The sequence below is a fragment of the Lucilia sericata genome, unplaced genomic scaffold, assembly GCF_015586225.1.
Source record: "Lucilia sericata isolate MDLA Ls3-8-SP2 unplaced genomic scaffold, ASM1558622v1 Contig001359F_arrow, whole genome shotgun sequence".
Classification (NCBI taxonomy): Eukaryota; Metazoa; Arthropoda; class Insecta; order Diptera; family Calliphoridae; genus Lucilia; species Lucilia sericata.
Genome location: NW_023995303.1, coordinates 38,301 through 58,085, shown reverse-complemented (window position 1 = coordinate 58,085; position 19,785 = coordinate 38,301). Strand labels below are relative to the sequence as shown.

The following is a 19,785-nucleotide window of genomic DNA, read 5'->3' as shown; positions in this document are numbered from 1 at the left end:
ATATAAAAGGGGACTTTTTGGTACTTTTTCGTTCTTCAAAAGGTATTTTTTGACTTTTCTATAATATTGAACCTATAGACATAAAATTAAACCTGTAGGGCATGGAGTAAGTGAGAACATATAAAACGGGACTTTTTGGAACTTTTTCGTTCTTCAACTGATTCTATTTGAATTTTCTATTATAATGAACCTTAAAACATAAAACTAAGCAATCAGGGACTTGAGTGAATGAAAATTTAAACTGGAGTATTTCTGGTAATTTTTCGTTCTTTAACTGGTACTTTTTGAATTTTCTAAAATATTGAATATATAAACATAAAATTAAACACGCAGTATCCTAATTGAACGAAAATTTATCTCGCTTGCAAATGTATCTCGCAAAAAGGGCTCGATATCAATCGAAATCTCTATAGGCCATAATTGACCCTTGCCCTTCAATAATTGATTTTAACGTTTTCTACGTACTTAATAAAAAACAATTTTTGTTGGAACGAAAATATGTAATGTAAATATGTATATGAAATCTTCTTCAGAAAATGACTTAAACGCACATAAATGGATTTCAAATGTCGATGTCGACGAAAAAAACATTTTTAGGAACCGAAACCTACATTTATGAAAAATAAATTTATGAGAATCGGTCCGCCAATATAACCCTCTTACAGAAAATCAGTTTATAGCTAATACATCTTTCAAAAGTTATCGTTATGATAGAATTAAATTATTACTTTTATTTATAGAGAACTTTGTCAATAATTGATCCAATTCCACATTTAAGTCCCTAATCCGAAAATCACGGTGACGTTCTTATTAATCTAATGAGGGGAAATTTACTTTTTTACGACATATGATTTGCCGAATATAACTCTTACTTCTTACTTATTTTAATCATAAAGAAATTACCGCTAAAATAGGAATAGTCTGCCTTTAGAGTTGCGAGTCTTCATACACTCTAATAATGTTTTCAAAGTGAAACTTTTGGAATATTTTTCAATCTCTTTGTGATCCCTTTAAATGATGTAGTTCTGGAAGAACTTTAACATCCATGTAAACATTTTGGGTAATAAATTGGGGGACTACCAATGAGGGGAGCGGAACCTCCCATATGAATTAAATACAAAAATTCGTTTATCTGGGAAACTAATAGAATTAAATTCTTCAAATTTTGCACGAAAAACTTTCATCTGGGGGGCTTGGAGCTCCCATATGAATTAAATAAAAAAAAATCGTGTATCTGAGAAAATATTAGAGCTAGAATCGTCAAATTTTACTGAAGAACATTTAGAGAATAACGGGCGGACTTGCAATGGGTGGCTTGGCACTTTCCATATGAATTAAATACAAAATTTTGTATATCTGGGAAACTATTAGATTATTAAAATTTTTCATAGATTAATTAAAATCTTAATTAACGTTCGGAATAATTGGCGAAATTGCAATAATTTGCGTGGAGTCTCCCATATGTAACAAATTGTATATCTGGAAAACCATTGTAGTTAGAATCATCAAAATCGTAAAGTGGGTTTCATATTTATATTGCTTTTAGGGTAGCACAGCACAATGGGTATAGCTAGTAAATAAACAAAATATCTTTGTTTTTACGTTATTGATCATTTTCTTAATGCAACATTTTTTTGAAACTGATTTTCTGCAAGATGTTTTATATGGAGGATAGGGTTAAAATCGGCAGATCCTCGTGAAACCTGGAGAAAGGATTTGTTTTTAATTTTTAAGAATTTTTTATTCATCCCTGCATAATTTCTCACACAACATTTGAGCTTGCTCTGTTTTGTTGTTATAAACAATATATTTGCTTCCAAAATACCACTTTCTGATCTCTCGGATTCCGTTTTTATTTAAAATCGTTCAAAATTTAAAAACTAAACGTAGATGAAAACTTAGCCGGCTTGTAGTCGATTTTAAGCCGCCGCCGACATATTTAGTGTCAGTCGCCGCCGACGTTAATATTTGTCGGCGCAGGTCTCTGCTACTTAGTGCATTTTCTCTCATTTTTTAACACATTTGTCTTCGTGTGCAAATATTAAATAATTTACAAAAAATTAATAAAAATAAAAGTTTAAACTAAAGGTAAGTCTAAAAAATCTATATTCAAACTGTTATTATTCACAACAATTAGAATATTTTCAATAATACCTAATATATTGACGAAAAGAGACAAAAATTGCAACACCCAACAGCTGGGTATTTAGACATAGTAAAAATGAGCTAATTTATATGTTTATTTTGTAATTTAATTCCTTTATTTTATATTATGCTAATACCAGGATATTAAAATGAAGGTAGATATATCCATATTAAACCACATTGAAATGTTTTAAAATTCAAATTCGAAACATTAATTAATGATCTCATTTTTGCTCCTCAGCCCTTAGTTGTAAAATCGAAGCGGAATCGAAAGTCCCAAAAACGGCAAACAATGAATACTGGTGAAATTATAACAACAGAAATTAACACAGAAATCAAAGTAGAAGTCCAATTGGAAACTGCTTCCATTGTTAAAGTGGAAACGAAGGCTATAGGAGGCATTGAAAATACGGATGTTTCCACACAGGAAGCCATCGATATGATGTCAAATAAACAAGAGGTGGAAAAGGAAAAAACTCGAGATGAAATCAAAGCAGAACGTGAGGCTAAAAAATTAGCCAAACAAGCTAAAAAACAAAAGGCTGGTGTCGTTGCAGGTGTTGCGACAGTATCGACCAATAACTCTCCTCCAGCAAACAAGGCCGAGAATATTAATGATACTGCTCCTATACCAGAGGATGGTAGTGAAAAAACGCGTGAACAAATTAAGGCTGAACGTGAGGCTAAAAATGGCTAAAACAGGCAGCTAAAATCTGCAAAAGCTTTCTGGCGGCAAATAGCCATGGTCGCGGTAACCGAACAATTGAAACAAGTGAAATCAATGAAACAAATGCGAAAATTCTGGCGATGCAGCATAATTGAGGGAGATAAGGTAAGATTTTTTCAGTGAAATAGTGATTGATAGATGGAGATAAGATAATAGTGATAGATAGATAGATAGATGATAAGAGTGAAGATTAGATAGATAGATTAGATAGAGTAGATAGATAGATAGATAATGATGATAGATAGATAGATAATAGATGCTAGATAGATTAGATAGATAGATAGATAGATAGATAGATGATAGATAGATAGATAGATAGATAGATAGATAGATAGCTCGATAGCATGCTCGCTAGTTCGCTCTTAGCTCTGCTAGATGCTAGCTAGCTCGCTCGCTCGCTCGCTGCTAGCTAGCTAGCTCGCTCAGCTCGCTGCTCGCTCTGACGATCGCTGATCGCTCGCTCGCTGCTCTGTCGACTCAGTGCTCGCGCTCGCTCGCTGCGCTGCGCTCGCTCGCTCGCTCGCTCGCTCGCTCTCTCGCTCGCTCGCTCGCTCGCTCGCTAGCTCGCTCGCTCGCTCGCTCGCTCGCTCGCTCGCTCGCTCGCTCGCTCGCTCGCTCGCTCGCTGCTGCTCGCTCGCTCGCTCGCTCGCTCGCTCGCTCGCTCGCTCGCTCGCTCGCTCGCTCGCTCGCTCGCTCGCTCGCTCGCTCGCTCGCTCGCTCGCTCGCTCGCTCGCTCGCTCGCTCGCTCGCTCGCTCGCTCGCTCGCTCGCTCGCTCGCTCGCTCGCTCGCTCGCTCGCTCGCTCGCTCGCTCCTCGCTCGCTCGCTCGCTCGCTCGCTCGCTCGCTGCTCGCTCCTCGCTCGCTCGCTCGCTCGCTCGCTCGCTCGCTCGCTCGCTCGCTCGCTCGCTCGCTCGCTCGCTCGCTCGCTCGCTCGCTCGCTCGCGCGCTCGCTCGCTCGCTCGCTCGCTCGCTCGCTCGCTCGCTCGCTCGCTCGCTCGCTCGCTCGCTCGTCTCCTCTCTCGCTCGTGTCGCTCGATCGATAGAGCTGATCGCCGTAGTGTCTATAGCAGATGTTGCCTTCTTTTACTTTTAATACCTAAATTCTTTTTCTAGAAGTCCTCCCCAAGGCCGAAAGGAAGGAGCAATACAGAAGCTCAAGAGCTGCAAAGGCTCAAGCTCAAAGTGCAGCGGCAACTAAAGGTAAAGCAGCTACTGTTAAAACTACACCAACAACGACAGCAGCAACAGCCAAAAAACCACCCATTAAATCGTCATCACCGTCACCCCTCAACAGAGACGAGGTCTGCCTAAAAGGGCCACTAGTAATTCGCCAGTTAAAACTGTACGCTTTAATGATGGCAATGTTAAACTCTTTAGTCACTTGGAAAAGCCCAACACAAATGCCAATTTATTTGTTAATAACACACACATTCACCCTAGTATAGCACGCTTAGGAGAACAATATGCCAAGCGTACTATAGTCGGTTCGAATGCCAGATGTATGGCATTTTTAAGTGCCATTAAAATGGTAAGTTTCAGTTGTTTTATTTACTTCTATAATTTTTTATAATAAATATATTTCAAAGGTCATAGAAGATTATGAGACACCAGCTAAAAAAGAGTTCAGTCGTAGTTTAGAATCCTTTATAGCCAACTGTGTTGAGTACTTACAAAAATGTCGTACATTGGCTGTTTCCGTTATTAATGCCCATAAAAGTCTTAAGCAAGTTTTAATGCAGTTACCTAAAGATGAACCAGAATCGGAGGTAAACTACATATTTATAAAAAACAAAAATATTTTTGAATTCATTATTTTTTTCCTTTAGTTAAAAGAAAGACTTTTCATATTTATTGATACTTATATTGAAAATCAAATTTTCAAAGCAGCCCAGGCTATTAATTCCATGATGCAAAAGAAAATCAATAATGGAGATGTTATATTAACTTTTGGCTGGTAAGATTTGTTAAGCAAACTTCAAAAGTTAAGGGCTAAAGTGATTTTTATTTCCCATTTTAGTTCTTCTCTTATCAACTACATCTGCGAGGAAGCCCAAGCACGAAAAGTCGATTTCCGAGTCATTGTGGTCGACTCACGTCCCTTCTGTGAAGGCCAGGAGTTGCTTAGACGTCTCACTGCCAATGAAATTCCCTGTTCTTATGTTTTAATCAATGCTGTTAGTTTTGTTATGCCCGAAGTTACAAAAGTTCTTTTGGGAGCTCATGCTCTCTTGGCCAATGGTTATGTTATGGCACGTACCGGTACAGCTCAAGTGGCTTTAGTTGCACGCTCGTTTAATGTCCCCGTTCTTGTTTGCTGTGAGACTCACAAGTTCAGTGAACGTTTTCAAACGGATGCCATTGTTTACAATGAACTAGGAAATCCCGATGATATTGTGGTAGACGATAAGTGTTGTCTTTCGAATTGGCAGGCCAAACATAAAATGTCTCCATTAAATTTAAATTACGACATAACACCACCCGAACTAGTAACTGCCGTAGTTACAGAGGTTTCCGTCTTACCGTGCACCAGTGTTCCTGTTATTTTGCGTATGAAACCAGATTGGCTGGTATAGTAAGAAGAATATAATAAGAACTTAAAACAAAATATTTAATATTTTGCAAACATTTTTTTTATTTTATTTCTTAAAGATTATATTGTTGAATAGAAAACATAAAAATAATAATAAACAACAATGTCTTGGAAATTTTCCGTTGTTAATAAGGGACATGTTAGGAATATGTTATGAAGTAGAGATTTTAGATAATTCAATATTTATGTGTAATTTTTGCAAAAATATTGAAGCAAATTTAAATTTTTAGCAGTTTTGTTATAAAAACTTAATTATTAAAAGTCAATTCATCGATTGCACCTCGAAAACCTTTTCGAAACCAATATATTCGTATAGTAAAGAAATATATGAAATCACATAAACCATATATAGTAAATCCAAAGAATGACGACAAGGCACCAGATAACGACACTGCAATTAATAATTAAAATCATAATTGAATTCCAAATAACCATTTTCAGGAATTAGGGCGAAATAGCCATGGGATTTTTATTCAGAATTAGGTTGTTTTTGTACTTACCAATATAATCGAATTTGTTGTACATGATAATTCTAGTGTACGACTGAATTGGTGGATGTTCAATTTGAAAAATTAAATTTATTGTACTATTTTTCTTTTTTCTTTCGCTGTAGCTCTGAAATAATATTTTGGATTTTAAAAGTGGCTCTAATACTTTATAGATTTACGGATTTTCTTGGACTCGCTTTTTATTTGTTCAATTCACAATCCTTACAATCCTGGACTGATCTAGAACTGAACAAGAACTGAACTAGAACTGAACTAGAACTGAACTAGAACTGAACTAGAACTGAACTAGAACTGAACTAGAACTGAACTAGAACTGAACTAGAACTGAACTAGAACTGAACTAGAACTGAACTAGAACTGAACTAGAACTGAACTGAACTAGAACTGAACTAGAACTGAACTAGAACTGAACTAGAAGTGAACTAGAAGTGAACTGAACTAGAACTGAACTAGAATTGAACTAGAATTTAACTAGAACTGAACTAGAACTCAACTAGAACTGAACTGAACTAGAACTTGAACTGAACTAGAACTGAACTAGAACTGAACTAGAACTGAACTAGAACTGAACTAGAACTGAACTAGAACTGAACTAGAACTGAACTAGAACTGAACTAGAACTGAACTGAACTGAACTAGAACTGAACTAGAACTGAACTAGAACTGAACTAGAACTGAACTAGAACTGAACTAGAACTGAACTAGAACTGAACTAGAACTGAACTAGAACTGAACTAGAACTGAACTAGAACTGAACTAGAACTGAACTAGAACTGAACTAGAACTGAACTAGAACTGAACTAGAACTGAACTAGAACTGAACTAGAACTGAACTAGAACTGAACTAGAATTGAACTAGAATAGAACTAGAACTGAACTGAACTATAAACTGACTAGAACTGAACTAGAACTGAACTAGAACTGAACTAGAACTGAACTAGAACTGAACTAGAACTGAACTAGAACTGAACTAGAACTGAACTGAGATCTGAACTAGAACTGAACTAGAACTGAACTATAACTGAACTAGAACTGAACTAGAACTGAACTAGAACTGAACTAGAACTGAACTAGAACTGAACTAGAACGAAATAGAACTGAACTGAACTAGAACTGAACTAGAACTGAACTAGAACTGAACTAGAACTGAACTGAACTGAACTAGAACTTGAACTAGAACTGAACTAGAACTGAACTAGAACTGAACTAGAACTGAACTAGAACTGAACTAGAACTGACTAGAACTGAACTAGACTGAACTAGAACTGAACTAGAACTGAACTAGAACTGAACTAGAACTGAACTAGAACTGAACTAGAACATGAACTAGAACTGAACTAGAACTGAACTGAACTAGAACTAGAACTGAACTAGAAATAGAACTAGAACTGAACTAGAACTGACTAGAACTGAACTAGAACTGAACTAGAACTGACTAGAACTGAACTAGAACTGACTAGGAACTGAACTAGAACTGAACTAGAACTGAACTAGAACTGAACTAGAACTGAACTAGAACTGAACTAGAACTGAACTAGAACTGAAACTGAACTACAGAACTGAACTAGAACTGACCTAGAACTGAACTATAACTGAACTAGAACTGAACTAGAACTGAACTAGTAACTGAACTAGAACTGAACTAGAACTGAACTAGAACTGACTAGAACTGAACTAGAACTGAACTAGAACTGAACTAGAACTGAACTAGAACTGAACTAGAACTGAACTAGAAACTGAACTAGAACTGAACTAGAACTGAACTAGAACTGAACTAGAACTAGAACTAACTAGAACTGAACTGACTAGAACTGAACTAGAACTGAACTAGAACTGAACTAGAACTGAACTAGAACTGAACTAGAACTGACTAGAACTGAACTAGAACTGAACTAGAACTGAACTAGAACTGAACTAGAATTGAACTAGAAGACTAGAACTGAACTAGAACTGAACTAGAACTGAACTAGAACTGAACTAGAACTGAACTAGAACTGAACTAGAACTGAACTAGAACTGAACTAGAACTAGAACTGAACTAGAACTGAACTAGAACTGAACTAGAACTGAACTATAACTGAACTAGAACTGAACTAGAACTGAACTAGAACTGAACTAGAACTGAACTAGAACTGAACTAGAACTGAACTAGAACTGAACTAGAATTGAACTAGAATAGAACTAGAACTGAACTAGAACTGAACTAGAACTGAACTAGAACTGAACTAGAACTGAACTAGAACTGAACTAGAACTGAACTAGAACTGAACTAGAACTGAACTAGAACTGAACTAGAACTGAACTAGAACTGAACTAGAACTGAACTAGAACTGAACTAGAACTGAACTAGAACTGAACTAGAACTGAACTAGAACTGAACTAGAACAGAACTAGAACTGAACTATAACTGAACTAGAACTGAACTAGAACTAGAACTTAACTTGAACTAGAACTGAAATAGAACTGAACCAGAACTGACCTAGAACTAAACTAGAACTGAACTGGAACTGAACTAGAACTGAACTAGAACTGAACTAGAACTGAACTAGAACTGAAATAGAACTGAACTAGAACTGACCTAGAACTAAACTAGAACTGAACTGGAACTGAACTAGAACTGAACTAGAACTGAACTAGAACTGAACTAGAACTGAACTAGAACTGAACTAGAACTGAACTAGAACTGAACTAGAACTGAACTAGAACTGAACTAGAACTGAACTAGAACTGAACTAGAACTGAACTAGAACTGAACTAGAACTGAACTAGAACTGCACTAGAGCTGAACTAGAACTGAACTTGAACTGAACTAGAACTGAACTAGAACTGAACTGGAACTGAACTGGAACTGAACTGGAACTGAACTGGAACTGAACTAGAACCGAGCTAGATCAGAACTAGAACTTATAAAACTCACCTTAACCACAACAATTTGTTCAATATGATTTGGTTGACAGTGATCACATCTAAATATCGGTGAAATTGTATTGGTATTTATCGTACGAATAATTTCAATATATTGATTAAAACAATTTAGTCCTTGTACGTTGCAAACATTTGCATCTCTCCAATATGTATGAGCATAAAAGTGTGGTACACAATTACATAATTTCCTAATGTAATGAGCACGACATTCCATTACACAAAGATTTGTCGAGGATGACAATGGGGAAAATAACTGTGACTCATTAACGTTTTGAAAACGTATGTATTCGTGAAATTTGTTTCTGCAAATGTAAAAAAAACTATATACATTTTTTGAAGAAAGGTCCATATTTAAAATTTTCCTATATCTTTATATTTACAATAAAAATTCCTTTAAGAATAACAGTTATCGTGTGTTCTTGATAAATTTCAACTTCTAGAACTATAACTAGTTACAACTTACTTAAAGACAGTTTCATCAACTGTGATTTGTTGAATAGCAGCTTTTAAAATGTACGTATTATTATCTTTATTAATTATTAGAGCTGGTCGAGTCCAAATTGTCGGCACCTCATATGGATTATGTGCGTAAACTGTTATCTTGCCAGTAATATTATGATTTATATTAGTTCGCAAAGGAAAAGTGCTGCGAAAAGTGAAAGATTTTTGCGTAAAACGATCATTGTAGTTTTTCGGATATGGTTCTAAATCCCGCCAATATCTGTGAAGTTGAAAAAAATTGTTTAATAATAACTTCTCAATTCCCATGTTTATATAATATTACTTCGTATATAATTGTTTACTATGAATATTGTTAATTGTATAACATATTCCAACTTCTGTCATTATTTTTACGGCAGTTTTGTTTTCCACTCTAACATCGTAGTTGCGTGATAAACTATATAAAATTTAAACGATTTTTATTCAAAATTTTCACTGAAATTTATCGAGGAACTATATTTAAAACTCTCTATCTTAGATTAAATTAATGGGACAGGTTTGAATGTAGTCCCTCGATATTTTATAAAATTAGGACAATATTTGCGTTTATACTTAAAGATCAACTGCATATAATCCTCTTGTGGTATGGTACTACCGGATGCATATGGGTATGCCTTTTTAGCTGTTGTTTTTGAAAGTTGTTGTAAAAATTCCTCCAATTTCCATATTTCCTTGAGGAATTTATTATGATTAGGAAAATATTGCATTTTAAGGAGCTTTTTAGCATATTCTCTAAAAAAAATGTTCGTCATAGCCAAATATAGAGCACTCTAACTTGTTTTTAATTAAGCTTACCTTTTGAAATGCTTTAACTTTTTCTGATCCAATATATCATCTGGACACAAGGTTAATGAGGGATAATAAGTTTGCATAACACCATTGGCAATATTAGTTGTCAAAGCTGTATTTCTGGATACATAGTCGGCAATTAAATCCATACCACATATAAAACCAATAATAAGAAATATTAAAAGTGCTAAAATCCAGTACATTCTGTAAATATTTAAATATAAATAAAACAACTTAAACAATTTCGTTAACAATATTTAGGCGATTAGTGAAAAAAGTTTTTTTTACGTACAATTCCAACCAATGAATCTGGGTTTTTGCCAAATACGATGTACAATGTATGGGATTATGCTTGAGAAAATCCACAATAAATCGTAAAACAATTTGTATTTTACGTTTATGAATAAACGAGAATGGCATTTTGCGACTTTATTCGATTGAATGTTAAATTGAAACTAAAGCACTATTTACAATTACTTTTGTATTGATTTCTAATGGTGGTTATGTATATACGGTTATATTTGTGCATTAGATTGGCGGCCTCTTTAATGGAATGGAAAATTGTATATGGCAATTAAACTATCCGATGTCCTTTCTAAGCCTTTAACACTTAGAAAATTTAAACTTTTATTTTGAAGTCAATATATAGGACCCTGAGACGACATAACACATTTTAAAATTAAAAGTTCTTTCGTCTTTTATATTGATTGGAATACGCCGAAAACTGTTTTTTCGAACTATCTAATAAAACTGATGTGTTATTCTGATATCAGATTCGGTTTTAGCTGAGCTCGATCCTTTAGAAAATTATACTCTGGTCTATGGGTTTAAAATTTGTTGACCTTGTTATAATTGCACTTTCTTAGTTACTATCTCCTGAGTGGCTGTAGTATAAAGGTTTTTTGATCTGTGTGGTCACTAACTAACTAACTAACCGAACAACAACTAACAACTAACAACGAACGAACTACCGAACTAACGAACTAACTCGAACTAACCAACTACTAACTAACTAACGAACTAACAACTAACTAACTAACTAACTAACTAACTAAACTAACAACTAACTAACTAACTAACTACGAACGAACGAACACTAACTAACTAACTAACTAACTAACTAACGAAATAAACGAACAACTACACGAACTAACGAATAACTAACTACTACAACGAACGAACGAACTAACGAACGAAAACGAACGAAAACGACTAACGACAGAACGAACAACGAACAAAACGAAGAACGACGAACGAACTAACTAACTAACTAACTAACTAACTACTAACTAACTAACTAACTAACTAACTAACTAACTAACTAACTAACTAACTAACTAACTAACTAACTACTAACTAACTAACTAACTAACTAACTAACTAACTAACTAACTAACTAACTAACTAACTAACTAACTAACTAACTAACTAACTAACTAACTAACTAACTAACTAACTAACTAACTAACTAACTAACTAACTAACTAACTAACTAACTAACTAACTAACTAACTAACTAACTAACTAACTAACTAACTAACTAACTAACTAACTAACTAACTAACTAACTAACTAACTAACTAACTAACTAACTAACTAACTAACTAACTAACTAACTACTAACTAACTAACTAACTAACTAACTAACTAACTAACTAACTAACTAACTAACTAACTAACTAACTAACTAACTAACTAACTAACTAACTAACTAACTAACTAACTAACTAACTAACTAACTACTACTAACTAACTAACTAACTAACTAACTAACTAACTAACTAACTAACTAACTAACTAACTAACTAACTAACTAACTAACTAACTAACTAACTAACTACTAACTAACTAACTAACTAACTAACTAACTAACTAACTAACTAACTAACTAACTAACTAACTAACTAACTAACTAACTAACTAACTAACTAACTAACTAACTAACTAACTAACTAACTAACTAACTAACTAACTAACTAACTACTAACTAACTAACTAACTAACTAACTAACTAACTACTAACTAACTAACTAACTAACTAACTAACTAACTAACTAACTAACTACTAACTAACTAACTAACTAACTAACTAACTAACTAACTAACTACTAACTAACTAACTAACTAACTAACTAACTAACTAACTAACTAACTAACTAACTAACTAACTAACTAACTAACTAACTAACTAACTAACTAACTAACTAACTAACTAACTAACTAACTAACTAACTAACTAACTAACTAACTAACTAACTAACTAACTAACTAACTAACTAACTAACTAACTAACTAACTAACTAACTAACTAACTAACTAACTACTAGCTAGCTACTAACTAACTAACTAACTAACTAACTAACTAACTACTAACTACTAACTAACTAACTAACTACTAACTAGCTAACTAACTAACTACTAACTAACTAACTAACTAACTAACTAACTACTAACTACTACTAACTAACTACTAACTAACTAACTAACTAACTAACTACTAACTAACTAACTAACTACTAACTAACTAACTAACTAACTAACTAACTACTAACTAACTAACTAACTAACTACTAACTAACTAACTAACTAACTAACTAACTAACTACTAACTAACTAACTACTACTAACTAACTACTAACTAACTAACTAACTAACTAACTAACTACTACTAACTAACTAACTAACTACTACTCTAACTAACTAACTAACTACTAACTAACTAACTAACTAACTAACTAACTAACTAACTACTACTAACTAACTAACTAACTAACTACTAACTTACTACTAACTACTAACTAACTAACTAACTAACTAACTACTACTAACTAACTAACTAACTAACTAACTAACCAACTAACTAAATAACTAACTAAATAACTAACTAAATAACTAACTAAATAACTAACTAAAAACTAACTAACCAACTAACTAACAAACTAACTAACTAACTAACTACTTTGATTAAGTATTTGATAAAACGGTTGACTAAAGATTTGCTTTCAGCACGAAATAACTCAAACTATGAGTTTGCTTTCGTTTCCTTTAGTCTAAAGTTTAAAGGAAGATACTGCTGATATTTAATCGACCAATCTATGGACTTGTTTATTACTTTTTTAAGGACTAGTCTAATGATTATTTGATTAAACTAGTCTATTGACATATCTATGGATTTCTCTTCTTAGTATTTTAACTGGTCCATTGACTTTTGCATGGATTTGTCTATTGACTATTCTAGTTAATATATTAATCTATGGGCTATTTGATGGTCTGGTCTATGAACTAGTTTATTGGTCTATATCTTGACTTCTAAGGACTAGTTTATTAACGATTTTATTTGATGAACTTAATATTCTAGGGACTCGTTTATGGAACATTTAGTCTATTGACTATATTACGAACTAGTCTATGGACTATTCTATAGACTTGTCTAATGACTATTCCATGCACTCATCCATCGATAATTATATCAACTAGTCTACTGGTCTATTGACTATTCTATGAACTTGTGTATTGACTATTCTATGGTTTAGTTTTCTGACCATTCTAATTCACTTCTACAGAAGTCGTTATAGGGTAGTATTTAAAAAACATTTCAAAAAATTAAAATTATTTTTTTGAGATAAACGATATTTTCACTTATGTGGAATCCATTAGCAGAAAGATTTATTATTTAGGTAATGTAATTACAAATGCATTTAGATTATATTTTAAGATTTTACTGTTTGCAATTAAAAGTAATTTCAATATCATGGTATGTAATGAAAATCTATATATATAAATGAAAGTGTGTTTGTATGTATGTATGTTTGTTTGTGCTTTATAGACTGATAAACGGCAGGACCAATTTTCCTGAAATTTTCACAGTTTCTTCCTGTATGTCTGGAAAGAACTTTAGGCTACTTTTTATGTTGAAATTTCATGTGGGCGACGTGCCACGCCCATATTAAGAAAATATTAAATTAGTATATCTGAGATAATATAATAGTTAGAGTCTTAAAATATTGTCGGAGCAACTTTAGTATCAATATAATTATTTAAGACAAAAAGTGGGCGGATTAGCATTAGGGGGCGTGGCACCTCCCATATAAATTAAATACAAAAATTCGTTTATCTTGGAAACTATTATAGTTAAAATATTAAAAATTTGCACGAGTAACTTTAACATCCATGTAAACATTTTGGGAAATAAATTGGCGGACTACCCATGAGGGGAGCAGCACCTCCCATATTAATAAAATACAAAAATTGGTTTATCTGGGAAACTAATAGAACTAAATTCTTCAAATTTTGCACTAAGAACTTAAATATTCATCTGAACATTTTGAAGAAAAAAATGCGGACTTTCATCATGGGGGGCATGGAGCCCCCATATAAATTAAATAGGAAAATATTATATCTGAGAAACTATTAGAGCTAGAATCTTCAAATTTTAATTGAAGAACTTTGACATTCATGATAACATTCAGAGAATAACGGGCGGACTTTCAATGGGGGGCTTGGCACCTCACATATGAATTAAATACAAAATTTCGCTTATCTGGGAAACTAATAGAACAAGATTCTTCAAATATTGCAAGAAGAACTTTATTATACATATGAACATTTTGGAGAAAAAAAGGGCGGCTTTCATCTGGGGGCTGTGAGTTCCCATATGAATTAAATAGAAAAATTCGTATATCTGAGAAACTATTAGAGCTAGAATCTTCAAATTCTACATGAAGATCTTTGACATTAATGTGAACATTTAGGGAATAACGGGCGGACTTTCAATGGGGTCTTGGCACCCCCTATATGAATTAAATGCAAAATTTCGTATATCTGGGAAAATATTAGTTTTTTTTTTTTTAATTTGTCATCGATTACATTAAAATCTTAATTAACGTTCCGAAAAAATGCATCTCTGGAAATCATTACAGTTAGAATCTTCAAAATTATTAAGAAGATTTTTTATTTATATTGCTTTTAGGGTAGCAAAGCACACTGGGTATAGCTAGTGTGTTATAAAAATTAAAAGATTTCAAGAACAATAGAAAGTTTTTCGTATTTTTCACACAATTTATAAACTTTAGAATTTAATCAAATATAACTACATAGTTCGAGAACAAGTTTGTTATAATTAACTACTAGAGTCACTCATTCGCCTCCTTTTTGCCCAACAAACATCATATCAAACACATTTTTCATAGTTTTTCTTTTAATAATAACATTTTTTTTATTAATACGAGACTGTTTTTGGGTTATAAGTATAATTGTTTCATTTTCTGATTATAATTTGTGCTACAAAATAATAGTTTACTGTTTTGAATATTATAAAAACTAATGAGATTAAAATACACAAACTTTCTTTAGAAGTTACATAGTATAGGGAAAATAACAACAAAAAGTTTAAAAATAATATATTTATATGTGTATTTAAAAATGAACTTAATAAAATTAACTGTAAAGTCTAGTAAATAATTTTTCTAAGAACATGTTCTTTTCTACATTTGTTTTTTTTTTTTTTAATTTTCATAATAATTCAGATTAAAATGCATGTTTGTTTTTTTAATAATTCTTTTGTGGTTTGTTTAATTTTATATTGTTTTTAATACATATTTTTATAATTATGATGTTTTTTTTTGTTTTTAGCCTTTAACGTTTTTTTATACATAAAAGAAGAAAATACATACATGCTTCCTACAGACATACAGTTTATTTTTTTTTTGATTTTGGAATAATTTTATTGTATTTTTCAATTAACTTTCGATTAAGACATTCACACAGACGACGCACACACAGAGTGAGAGAGAGAGAGACACGCTATTGTTCTTTGTTAAGTAGTATAAATAGTTTTCTTTGTAAGCATTAGCCTTAGCCATTATCCATCCATTAGCCAGCCATCATAATTCATTTAGTCTCACCCATCATCCCATACATTTAACACAGCAGATTTGCGCTTAGTAAACAAGCGATAAAGGAATTCCGTTTGTCCGAATAATTTTTGTTTCATTATGAATTTATGGGCTAATCTTTTGTACCAAACGAAAACATGTACGACATACTGGTACCGGTTTGCCACTATCCTGTCCCGGCAATGCAATACTCTTATCGATACAACGTTCACAGAATATATCACCACATTTCCAACAATGTGTTTTCTTACTAAACTGATCGAATGGTGTTGAGCAAGAACAAGCGGTTACATTGCGCATTGATTTCCAATCAATGGCCACCGAATTGATTTCCTCATTTAGGGTGCTGGGATCGACTTCATCGGATAGCTGAAGAGAAATTGTTTGTTATTTGTTTTTATTATAAAAGCTAATGTAATGCAAAATAACTGACCGATAAACTAGCAAATGACATGCCACTTCCTCCACTGCTGCCGGTAACAGTTTCTCCCACACCTCCGGCAGGTTTTAAAGGATGATCATCATCGGCTGAGGATAATTCACTCATCTTTTTATCATAATTATATCTAAATTAAAAATATAAAACGTTTACGTTTTATTAAAATTTAGTCTATTAATTAGTCCTAGAACTATTGACTAGTCATAGGACTGGACTATTGACTTCCCTATGGGCTAGACTATTAAGTAGTCTCTTGTCTAATTTGTTGAATATTCTATGAATTAGTCTATGGACAAGTCTATTGACTAGCTGATGGACTTGTCTATTGGCTAGTCTATGGACTAATCTATTGACTAGACTATTGACTAGTCTATTGGCAAAGTCTCTTGACTAATCTGTTGACAAGTCTATGAACTAATATATTGGCTAATCTATGGAGAAGTCTATTGACTAGTTTATGGACTAGTCTATTGACTGGACTATTGAATAGTCTTTTGACTGTACTACTGAATAATCTTGTGGCTAGTCTATTGACTATTCTACTGACTAGACTCTGGACTAATCTATTAACTAGTCTATTGTGTAGTCTATTGACTAGACTATTGACTAGACTATTAACTAGTCTATTGCCTGGTCTATTAACTATACTATTGATTAGACTATTGAGTAGTCTTTTGACTTTAATATAGACTAAACTATAGACAAGTATCTTGTCTATTGACATGTCTCTCGACTAATCTATTGACTAGTATATGGTCTAGTTTATAGGCTACTCTAATGACTAGTCTATTGACAAGTCTAATGACTAGACTATTGAATAGTCTGCTGACTAGACTATTGAAAAGACTATAGACTATTCTATTATCTAGTCTATGAACTATTATATAGACTAGTCTATTGTCTATAGGTTAGACAAGTGAGCAAGAGACTAGCACATGGTCTAGACTGCTAACTAGTCCATTAACTAATCAGTCCATTCTGACTACCGAAACTGCTTCAAAATTCAATTAAACATTTTAGTAACAAACTATAAAGAGCAATAAAAAAAGCAACAACAAAGCAAACTTACTTATTATCATTAGTATCTGTGGCATTGGTAGGTTCTTTGGTTGTTGTCTTAGTAGAAGTAGCATCTTGTAATTTTTTAGCAGATTTCGAAATATAATTTTTAAAACTTGCAATGCGCTATAAATAATAAACTTAGTTTAAAATTTAACCAAACAAAACTGAAATAACTTGAACCAACCTTTGTTAAATGCTGTACATGATCTTCTAAAGATGTGGTATGATCTTTGCTGGCTAAAAGCAAATCACCTAAAGGTTCTCGAGGATGTACACCACTTTCAAAGCGACTATACATGCCGCGCCAAAATCTGAAATGAAAAATAACATTTACAGAAACACCACTTTATACACATTTCAAATAGAAACTTACTTAATACACTGCGGTGCCAAATTAGCCTTAATCGTTTCATCAATATTGGGTTTATACAATGGATTAATATATTCATTCATATGATTGGCCATATAGCCCCATAAAGAAAATGTTCTTTCGGCTAATTTCAAATCTAAACGATCCTTTTCACAATTACCCACAAATGTACCATACTGACACGAATGCACATGATCGTGTAGTATTAGAAGAAAACGTTCATTAAATTCAAAAGCATCGGTACGCTGTGACATCAGTTGCCAAGTACAATCGAGAAATTGTGTGAAAATAGGGGAGACTTCACGAGCATCATTCTGTACATGACCACAACGATCGCTAAATTTATGACCAAAAGCCAACCAGTCTTTCTCAATAAGAGCCTGAAGATGAAAGAAAAATTAAAACTTCTATAACTATTTTGAAGTATTAGTTAATAACTTACCTGAAAACCCTTAATAGTCCTATAATAAGGATCCAACATTAAGGAAGCCAATGAACATACTTGTGCGGTACGGTCCCAACCGTCCGAACAGTGTACTACCACTGATACACCCTTATCCACCACATTCGAAATAAAACTGTAATAAATATAAACAATATATTACTTTCCTATAACTAAGTACATATTTGAATACCTTGATGTATCCAAAATAGAACGTATATGCTTAAGCCAACCCGACGATTCTAAAGCATTCAGAAAACCACTCATCGTTGGACTCTTCTGTTCGCAAGCCTCAATTAACTTCTGTAAGCTAGCTCTTTGTGTATGAATATTTTCAATACCAAGAAAATGAAATTTAATATTCTCATAAAATGCCTCATTTTCATAACCTTTGCCAGCAGCACGATTAGCCAAAGCATTTATCTACAAAAAAAAAAAATTAAAAATGTAAACAATAACAATAACAAAAAGGAAATATTTTTAATATCAAACAACAAGAAGAAAAAACTTTTTGCATTGAGTATACATATAACCAGCTAAAAATATGTATGTTTGAAGTAAGAAATTGTTTTTTGTGAAGACAAATATAATACAGAAATAAATTTTAAGAATGTCATGCAACTGAAAAGGATTCTTCAAAAACCACAATACATGTAGGAGGAGGCGTTGTTCTACATCATTGCATGTAAATGTAAGCTTTTATTTACGATCTAAAATTGTTGCAATTAGAACGTCAAACAGTTCCAACAAGACACAGCAACAGCATTGGAAATCAAAATTGATGTATTTGCAAACTGTTATTAATACTATCTATCTTACCTATCTACCACTATCTATCTCTCTATCTATCTATCTATTCTATCTGATCTATCTACTATCTTCATACTATCTATCAATCTATCTATCTATCTATCTATCTATCTATCCATCTATCTAATCTATCTATCATCTATCTACTATCTCGAGCAATCTATCTATCGATCTATCTATCTATCTATCTATCTATCTATCTATCGATCTAGCTATCTATCTATCTAATCTATCTATCTATCATCTATCTATCTATCTATCTATCTATCTTCTATCTATCTATCATCTATCTACTATCATCTTCTTCTATCTATCTATCTATCTATCTATCTATCTATCTATCTATCTATCTATCTATCTATCTATCTATCTATCTATCTATCTATCTATCTATCTATCTATCTATCTATCTATCTATCTATCTATCTATCTATCTATCTATCTATCTATCTATCTATCTATCTATCTATCTCTCTATCTCTCCATAGAACTTTCATGATTTTACTCAGACGTACACATACATACATAGAATATTTTGCTATTCAATTATACATTAGTAGTAGTATTTCTGTTGCTGCAAAT

General features: G+C 32.8%; 3 protein-coding genes across 4 annotated transcripts in view; 1 reads left to right on the top strand and 2 right to left on the bottom strand.

Annotated features, from left to right (window-relative positions):
- The first annotated feature begins 1,953 nt into the window (after positions 1-1,953).
- On the top strand, positions 1,954-5,577 carry LOC119611092 (translation initiation factor eIF-2B subunit delta). The gene is made up of 7 exons (XM_037966560.1): positions 1,954-2,088; positions 2,387-2,839; positions 4,000-4,072; positions 4,138-4,400; positions 4,459-4,638; positions 4,699-4,826; positions 4,890-5,577. The coding sequence occupies exons 2-7, from the start codon at positions 2,438-2,440 to the stop codon at positions 5,443-5,445; spliced, it is 1,602 nt and encodes a 533-aa protein (XP_037822488.1). The 5' UTR covers positions 1,954-2,088; positions 2,387-2,437; the 3' UTR covers positions 5,446-5,577.
- A 147-nt stretch (positions 5,578-5,724) lies between these two features.
- LOC119611097 lies at positions 5,725-10,612 on the bottom strand. Its single transcript, XM_037966567.1, has 7 exons — positions 10,479-10,612; positions 10,193-10,390; positions 9,950-10,129; positions 9,681-9,794; positions 9,360-9,617; positions 5,963-6,005; positions 5,725-5,853 (listed from the first exon to the last, which is right to left on the bottom strand). The coding sequence occupies exons 1-7, from the start codon at positions 10,604-10,606 to the stop codon at positions 5,725-5,727; spliced, it is 1,050 nt and encodes a 349-aa protein (XP_037822495.1). The 5' UTR covers positions 10,607-10,612.
- A 5,188-nt stretch (positions 10,613-15,800) lies between these two features.
- Positions 15,801-19,785, bottom strand: part of LOC119611095 (myotubularin-related protein 8) — a 41,402-nt gene continuing 37,417 nt past the window's right edge. For both annotated transcript variants that reach the window (XM_037966565.1, XM_037966564.1), the window contains exons 6-12: positions 18,587-18,816; positions 18,394-18,529; positions 17,955-18,331; positions 17,766-17,892; positions 17,589-17,704; positions 16,514-16,646; positions 15,801-16,449 (exon numbers count right to left, since the gene is read on the bottom strand). In XM_037966565.1, the coding sequence (XP_037822493.1) occupies positions 16,186-16,449; positions 16,514-16,646; positions 17,589-17,704; positions 17,766-17,892; positions 17,955-18,331; positions 18,394-18,529; positions 18,587-18,816 (1,383 nt within the window). In that variant the 3' untranslated portion in view covers positions 15,801-16,185. The remainder of the gene's footprint in view (positions 16,450-16,513; positions 16,647-17,588; positions 17,705-17,765; positions 17,893-17,954; positions 18,332-18,393; positions 18,530-18,586; positions 18,817-19,785) is intronic.